At 36.6% G+C, this 9014-nt stretch overlaps 1 protein-coding gene across 2 annotated transcripts in view; it reads right to left on the bottom strand.

Moving 5' to 3' along the window:
- Positions 1–2457: 2457 nt before the first annotated feature.
- aplp1 (amyloid beta (A4) precursor-like protein 1) overlaps positions 2458–9014 on the bottom strand; it is a 43754-nt gene continuing 37197 nt past the window's right edge. Inside the window, exons 12-17 of one of the 2 annotated variants that reach the window (XM_008432419.3) lie at positions 8595–8762; positions 8417–8437; positions 8214–8272; positions 7257–7319; positions 6965–7108; positions 2458–5247 (exon numbers count right to left, since the gene is read on the bottom strand). In XM_008432419.3, the coding sequence (XP_008430641.2) occupies positions 5146–5247; positions 6965–7108; positions 7257–7319; positions 8214–8272; positions 8417–8437; positions 8595–8762 (557 nt within the window). In that variant the 3' untranslated portion in view covers positions 2458–5145. The remainder of the gene's footprint in view (positions 5248–6964; positions 7109–7256; positions 7320–8213; positions 8273–8416; positions 8438–8594; positions 8763–9014) is intronic. The other variant, XM_008432420.3, reaches the window with a different exon arrangement.

The raw sequence follows: 9014 nt of genomic DNA, 5'->3' as shown, positions 1-9014 counted from the left end.
CCATTTCTACAATTAGCACAATAACAACACAGCTTGACTAATATAAGTAAGACTCTTACATTTTCATTGCTTTTTTTTTAAATCGATTCTTTAATTACAGCTGGAAAATTCTTGTTTTTACATAGTTTTCTTAGGATTTTTATTTTACTGCTTCCGAATCCCTAAAACTATATATAACTCATGACAATATTTCAAAAACATTTTGGAACTTTTGTGGTAAAATAATTGTGTTTTGGGTCACAACCATTTACATTTTAAAGTAAACTTGAAATATTAATTACCACAAAATTTTAGATTTTAAAAATCATTAACTTCTATCATGATCTGTGGAACGTGAGCGTTACTGTCGTGGTGTAGACTGCTGCAAATGAACCGCCCTGTGGGAACAGTAAAGTGGACTTTATCAAATCGCTTGAAAGGTCTTTAAGAGTTCCTAGTAAATGTTATTTTACTTTTACTGAGATACCTCGTCTTAGAAAATAAAATCTCTTACATCGGAAACTACAATGCAAACACTTACAATAAAATGTAACCAAATGTTGCAAAGTTTGTTTGCATGGTGAAATATTTTAATTAAATTTTAATAAATATCTGATAAATTTACAAGCAAACAGTAGATTTGCTAGTAGATAGTAACTTTTTAAACATGAAATATGGAAAAAGCATTCAGTAAGAACAGACTGTAGTATGTTTTGGTTACATTGTTCTCTTGTCTTGTTTATTAGCCCAAGCAATTGGCTACATTGTAAGATGCAATAATATGAAATTTTAAGTTACCGGGACACATTGTATAAACTGAACCAGGTAAAGTTCCTTTAGCCTTTCTTGAACCGAACTCCTTCCATAACTTAACAAATGAATGTTTTTCTTTTTATTTTTTTTTTTAGCTTTTTTCTTTTTCTTTTCTGTCGTTTAAAACAAGGTAACAGAGTGATATTATCTCATGTAGCTTTTCCTGACAAAGGAAGTGAGATACAATTTAAGCTTCACAGAATTGACGCTGTGGCTTAAGGAGTCACTGAAACTCCATGCTGAAAACTGAGAATTTCTCTTATCTCAGACTTGGTCATGATTTTAATCTCTAAAAAGTTTTACTACCAAATGTCGTCTTTACGTCAATATAGCACACACACACACACACACACACACACTAAAGAACAGAAATAGATGTGCTTGTGCAACTACTTGGGCCAAGTCCTTGCTATATATCTGTATAGCCATTGCTAATTCCAGTTAAAACTGTATGTAAAAAAGCATGTTTTTTTGTGTACTTTAGGTTTCTTTTTCCAAAGAAACCTAACGTAGACTTGAAGTGGAAGAAGAGCTGATTTTCCAGTACGAGTAAGCCTGAAGGTTTCCCCCTACCCCCACTACTTGTACAGTTAAAACCAAAGATTTACATATACTGTATAAAAGGACATGCAACTGTTTTTCTGACTGTGACATTAAATCACACTACACCTTTCCCATGTTGTCAGCTAAGATGACCAAATAATTTCATATTTTCTAAATGACAAAATCATGAAACTGACTTGTTTTAAAAAAAAGTTTTTACATACACAAAGCTGTGTGTGCTTTTGATCAATTTGGGAAAGCCCATGTGATGATGTCATGGCCTTTAACACTTAATTCATGATATCTGAGTTAAACGGAGGAACACCTGTGGATGAATTGGACACTCTTTCATCACTGGGTGTAATTTTTTTTATGCCTGGAGGCATCACATTTACTCAAATAGATATGCACATTTAAGCACCATATAAATGTCCAAACATCTTGCCTAAGAACAACCCAGTCGATGTTTTGGAGTGGCCATCACCCCGGAAAAAAAGGTGGGTAGAATAGAAAAGGTGAATGTGATTAAGCAGCATACACACCAGTTACATCAGAAATTACAACAAACTTTCTTTGAGAAGCTGGTGGAAGGATAACAAAACTATTTGACCCAAATTAATGTGGGTTTCTCAGGTTTTTTATTATTATGAGACAGTTGGATGTTTCATTAACTTATAGACGCAAATGTGGACTGAAGAATAATCGCACAAAGCTAATAATGATCTTAGGTTCGTTCCGCCTCCCTCATCCTGTTGTTCACACAATTAGTTTTTTTAGTTTTTTTTTTTTTTCAGACATTAGTCAAGGTGGAAGTCACTGACACTTTCTACAGAGAGGTTAGGCCACAAATGATAGCCTAGGCACAGTGTGGTATCCAAGTATAATTACAGAAGGTTCAGTGGAAGGAAAAAGTGAGGCTGAGAAAGGCATAAGATTCATGTAATGAGCCAAAATTGATAAATAAAAAAACCCTTGAAATATATCACTTTAAGTTAATTAATTTTATTCACTTTTCAAACTGAATTAATACAATAATTTCATTTTTCAGTGATTTATTTCACAGAGATGCGCCTGTGCTAAAAAAAAAAAAGAAAAGAAAAAAAAAACACACACCGATGACGCTTAAGGGGTCATTCACCTTTATTACACTTTTAATGAACTCAACCAGTTTAAATTTGCCAGATTGTTTACAGTACAGTTACACAGGAACACTTTGCCAAATAAAGAAATCTGTTTCAAGAAGTCATGGAGCATGTCTTTGGTTAAAGGTCTCAATGAAAATGAAGAACAGCTCTTTCAGTAGTAGTAACAACATCCCAGTGAGTAAATTTACATCGTTTCACCAGGTGTAACAACAATTTAGTTGTGCTTAATGCCACTGCATGTCAATTAAGATTCACATTTCCTCAGCATCATCTATCTTTTTTTTTTTTGCATACATGCTTTTAATTACATGTGAATTGCATGACCCTCAATCCAACTGATTGTTACATAATAAATAAAAAATACAGAATAGTTACATCCAAAACACAGCATTGTAAAAGGCAATAATGCAGCAATTAAAACCTCGATAACATAGTTTATATTTTTATCAGGGAGTAAGGGGGATGGACCAACGAAGAAGAAGAAGTCTAGAATCTGAATCAGGATGTTTAAGTACAAATGTGACTTGAGTAACTAGAGTATACACCATGTTGAGTTTTGCTAAATGCTGGTAGGAAACCTTCGGTGGTTTGGGAAACACAGGCAAGCTTATTCTCATCTATGGTTTCAGTAGTATCATTACAAGATCGACTGACTTAAACTGTGAACATACAATGTTTTCATTCACTAACGGAGCTGTACACTTTATACACGGGGCTGCGACTTCTCTTATCCTGTCATAACATGACCACAACCCGCTTTTTAACCCACCTAACGAGACAAACAAAATAATGGCAAACCTCAATTTCATTTTTTCTCTGAAAACACACACACGCACGCACGCACACAAATAAAAAGAAAAGCCCCTCCCCTCACTCGGTTTCTTCAGGAGCTTTATGTAAAACTGCCAGCAGACATAAACAAACATGGCATTGCTTGTGCTAAAACATATAATTAAAGCCTGATAAACTCCACAGTGTGACCTTTTCTAATCGAGGTGACCAGTAATACATTTTAGAGGATAGAGGAAAACAAAAATGACACACTAAGCCGTAAACAGTTCGTCAGAATTTCAAGGGGCAATCCCTTTTCTTGACTCGCCTATTTAGGGTAGCAGATTGATCATAAATATGAAAACTAGAATGAGTCATTCAGTTGAAAGCCTTTCTACGAGGAGACCTATATGAAGCTTCTACAGACTACTATAATCCAGTGTGATGAGTTTAAAGAGGTCAAATTGATGTATATATATATAGATATATATTGGAAAAAAACAACAAAAAAAACCGAGTATGACTACCATGGCAGAGTGTCTTTGTCTAGACTCTAGATGATACTTCATATGGTGACCCAATACCATAGTTGTGCCCTTTTTTTCATTTTTCTTTACACTTTACTGCTCTGTGCAGGATTTCTTTAGAATAATCCCTTTGCTCAAATGTGAAAATAAACAGGCTGCTACACAAAGTGATGACAAGGGCACCAGGGAAAGTATCCTTAAATGTGTCAAAGTGCGCTACCTACCGATGTTCACTACAAGGGGAGTGATGCATTAAAAGTAAAAGAGGGAGGAATCTCAACGTCTACCTCAAATACATTCAGAAAGTAGTTGCTGTGTCGTTGTCTTGTGCTGGTTTTTACAACAGTCCGTTTTCAATCAGCCATGTTAGGAAAATGTTTCTCCTTCTCATAACAGCACAATGTGTTTATTATTATTTCTTTATTTTTTTTAAAACATATTTTTCCATTACACCGATGCAAATTAATCATAGAAATGTCTACATCTAGTAGCAGGTACTTACGTTATTTACAGTGTCCGTCTGGAACATTTTGGACTCTTCGAAAGCAATGACAGGAACAACACAAATAAATACTGCAGCATCATACACCAAAAAGTTGTCATGCTTCCAGTAAAACAATAGACTTCAGAATATTCTGTTAGATCTTTTTGAAAGCCGAATAGTAAAACAAATAAACTGGCTAAATTATGTCTTGTGTGCATTTTGCCGAATGATTCCCGTTTAGGAGTCTAAATATTACTTTGAACAACCAGCACATACAGTGTTTCTGCGTTAATTTGTGTTTTTAAATTAAAGCCCGTTTGTCTCATACATTCGTAAACTCCACATCTTTCCCTACCGTTGTCATAGTAACTCGTGGAGGTAAGTTTTCAGCTAGACTCTCAGCTAGGCTGCCATTCACACTCATCTACACAGATAAATCTAACCGTGGTTCAGCCTCAACAAAGAAACTACTAATGAAAAATAAATACTAATAATAAAGCATTATGCACCATTCAAAATTCAGTTTCAAGGGAGGAGCAGTAGGTCAAGTCATGCCACAAGGATGAGATGGATGGTTTCTGCGATTATGAAATGGTGTAGCTCTGCTTACCCAAAAGGAATATTTGACTACAATAAGTAATATAGGATTGTGTTACATCTCATTAACCGCATTACGATGCGATTAACTGGCTATGGGAAAGGAACCTAGTACTTTATCATCAGTTAATTTAAATATGCAACACATCATAGATCCATCACAGGAAGTGCATCTGGGACACCACTTTCAAGACGAGTGGGGAGACAGGTCGGGGGGGGGGCGCAGGAGGGGGGTTTGGAGGGAGAAAATGTGGTCAGGCATGACTTGCTGGTAGCATCCAGTGCTTCAGTTCATCTGCTCAAAGAACTTGTAGGTGGGGTTCTCATAGCCGTGGTTTTGCATTTTGTTGAGCTGCCTTTCCTCCGGTGTTAACATGGGGTCGACCTGCTGCCAAAAACACCAAGGGCTTGAGTTATAACATCGAAGGAAAATATGCAAATAGAGCTCATGCCATTGACTAAGATAAAAACAAAGGTGTTCAAGTCATAGAAGGGAAAATACCAGTGAAAAAAAGGATGGAGGAGATTGGTAGATTTCTCTACACAAACTGTGGAGACACTTGGTAGAAACCTTTAAATTGAAACGTCTTAGATCACAGAATTACTCTTTAGCACGCAGTCAGTCTATGCAGCAGGTCTGTAACAGTAAGTATTGAAGGTTTTCTTTTTTTTTTACCTCTCTATAGCACACAGTAGTGTACAACCAATAAGATAATATCTGCCTACAATGTAATAATGTACTGTCAGTCATTTTAACTGCGACAAAGCCAAAGCCGATAATAACTTGTCAAAAATATCCTAAGTTTTTGATAAAAACATTTTGTCATACATTAATTTCTTTACAAGGCCAGGCACACGCAAACACCTGCGTTACATTGCCACCAAGGACTTTTTTTTTTAAGCTTTTTTGCAGTTTGTAATTAATAACCAGTTTAGCATGCCAAGTCATCCTAGTAGTTTATTCATATATATATGTGCATTGCAGCACTCTCTCCTGAATAATGGTTTCAGGACATATTTGTAATAGTACTTGTTGTACTAAAATCTATTTTATCAGACTGTTAGCTAGCTTAGACATTTAAATTCACAATGTCATCATATGTGATTAAACATAATTAATGAACTTATGTTAAGTGTTCTTACTAAGTTGCTCGCTAAACAGATTACGCCAGAATTCAGGAACACATTTAATTGCAAAATGTTGTTCTCACTCAAATCATTAATGGAAAATTATTATATTATTGGTTACATTTTAAAGCATCAGAATTAGGTACTGGGTGTTATGTTACTGGTTACTTCCAGTTGTTTTGTTTTTCTGACTTGCTGCCTGTTTGTGACTAATAAAAATCAACACCAATCTGCTTCATTCAAACAGCATGTTCTCTTGTCTTTACCATTTTGTTGTGGGGGAGAACGATAACGACAACATGACATCCTAGATCGCTGTTTAAAAATATCAAGATCTTCAAAAAGTAAAACATAATGATAACAAACTATTCAGTGAGTATGGCACTAGTAATTTTGTTATAAGCGAGACAGAAAAACAACAAAAGAAACCCCCAAATATTAATGCAGGGTTTTACCGAGTTGATGTTATCACCGGTCTATTTACCCCTAACAGAGACAAGTCTGAACAATCTTAGTTTGGTGAAACAGAAGGACGTTTCTTTGGATGATCTAACAACTAGTTGGCGTGGAATCGTACTTTTATCTCAGACATTTTACAGCTTGTCACTTCCACATCAAGCTGCTCTTCACATACAGTAAGTGTTTGTGGTTATCAATACTGAAGATGTGAAAGTCTGTGGTTCGTTACTGATAAATTTTCCATGTGAAACATGTTTTCACGCACGACTTGGTAGAGTATTTAATGAAAACCTAATATGGCGAAAGGACGACAAAAAGGAGCTATTTGGACGTTAGCTACAGATTAACTGAGCTGAGTTAGATTGACCTTTTAGTCTTTTTATCCAGACAAAGGAGCACAATGTACTGCAGGTAAGATGGTGACTTTTTACCTGCCAAATTATAACATTAAAAACCATGACAACAGCTTTTTTTATTTGACATTTATTCCTAAATTAAAGGTCTGGTTTGGGTCCTACCTCCACGATGCCATGGCTAATAGTGCCGTATGGCTTTCTGCGCACCAGAAGCAGGCTGATTACCATCACCATGGCGATGGCTACGGCCACCACCAGCAACCCAACCATGGCGCCACGGTTAAACGTGTCCAGGGCATCAGGTTGCTTTGGGAGGAAGCAAAATTAAACAGCAAAGAGGTTTCAGTGCAGAATCTAATATGTCGTTATTGTAATTTATCACAACAAAATACAATTTGCCACATATCAAAATTCTTTCAAAGACTTAGAAAACATTTGCAACACAAGCTCTTACCAGTTCGTCTCTTGCGATCTCATTGGGCTTGACTACCTGTTTCAGCTCAACAGAGGTGTTAATCTGCATTAACACAGAATATATAGCAATAAAAATCTACGTAGGTGCATCTCAGTAAATCAAAGTATCATCAAAAGGTTCATTAGCCAGTGTGACATAGCTGATTCAGTTTCTAAGAAAATTAGAATATTTTATCATAACAGAAAAATATGTGTGATACTATTTCACCCCCCCCCCCACAATGAACAGTTAGAATTAATTAACTTTTTTTTCTTTGTTTACAGCAATACAAACTCACAATTACTCACCTTGAGAATTAGCATTGTAGCTACTAAAAATATACTTCTGCCGTAGGTATTAAGGCCAATTAGATTCCATCGAACTTGCCAAATATAATAATTGTGAGTGCAAATATAACATTCTACCCAATATGTGTCCAAGCCGGTCTTTGCAATTGTGATATTGCATATGGTGATGTTTTTGTCGTAATTGATACATTGTGGAGCAGTGCATAAGACCAAAAAAAACCAAAACAACAACAAAAAAAGGCTGAGCACTAGCAGCCGTGCAGACGGACCTCAGGCTTAGATTTGAACTCACAACTTTGTTTCTATAAGGTGATAGTGCGAACAGCTCTGCTACGGTGCAACCCGTCTCTGAGCATGATAACGGAAAGCTTAGTTGAAGGAAAAATTGAGAATAACCACAGCCCAAGTGCAGAAGGTCAGTGATCACAAAGAAGTTTGAAATGCATCCTGTGTGAATAATATTTTTAACCTTATGCATTTAAGTAGTGAAGTTAATGTCTCAGTGACTGAAAAGTCCCTGCAAAAACATTTTCAAGGAAATGTTTTAGGTGGACATCTTCTCACATCAACCGTTTCTGTCTAATGAAATATAAGTGAACATAAAATACTCAGCATTTGTAGACAGACAGAATAAAGTTTACCAGCTTACCTTTTCTTCATATTCATATGTAGGACCTCTCTCAGATGTGGTGTAATCGTACTCATCCTCTGTACACACGAGGAACAGATAAAAGAAATACAATAAAATGCAGAAGCATAATGAGCTATGGGAAATGTTAAGATAAACAAATTGCTGTAATTACTGTAAAGTGCACAATTCTTGCGATTAAATGAGGCCGAACTGTAGCTCACCTTTCTTATTAGACTGTAAATCTAGGAGAAAACGGCAGGAAGAGGGAAAAGAAGCATCATTAACAAGAGTAATGAAGGAGAAAGCAGACGATCATTTTACACGTCTTCACAAAATGAGGGAAGAGCTAAAGGATGTTAGATACGTGGGCGCTTCCATGAGTAATCAGTGAGCGAGTACCAATGCGAGGAGGATAGGGGCGGTTCTGGAAGGCCCTCTCCTCCTCCTCTTCATCATCCTTCTCTTCCTCGCTCTCTGCCGGTACGAGCTCTTCGGTGGTCCGAGTCTCAGAGAAGGAAGTGGTCATGAGTTCACTGATGTCCCCTCGCTCCGCCTTGACAAGCTCCTCTGCAGGAATTGCACAAAAAGTTAAAGTACATTTTTCATTGATTTGTTTCCTGGCAGAAGCACAGTCTACACTCTAGATAGCTTCGTGCTAGCTCGTTTATTCACCTTAAAACTAGCCATATGTCCGTTTGGGATCTTTAAGGTCGGGAAAATGAGCCTTGAGCTTTTAACAGTTTGACCTGAAGCTGAAAGGAAGTGTGGGGTCGGGATGTTTCATTGCAACCCAGGAAGAAAAACAGGCCCAGTGAGCCA

This window comes from Poecilia reticulata, chromosome 16 (assembly GCF_904066995.2).
Source record: "Poecilia reticulata chromosome 16, P_reticulata-male-v2, whole genome shotgun sequence".
NCBI classification, from domain to species: domain Eukaryota; kingdom Metazoa; phylum Chordata; class Actinopteri; order Cyprinodontiformes; family Poeciliidae; genus Poecilia; species Poecilia reticulata.
This window is presented reverse-complemented; position numbering and strand designations above follow the sequence as displayed.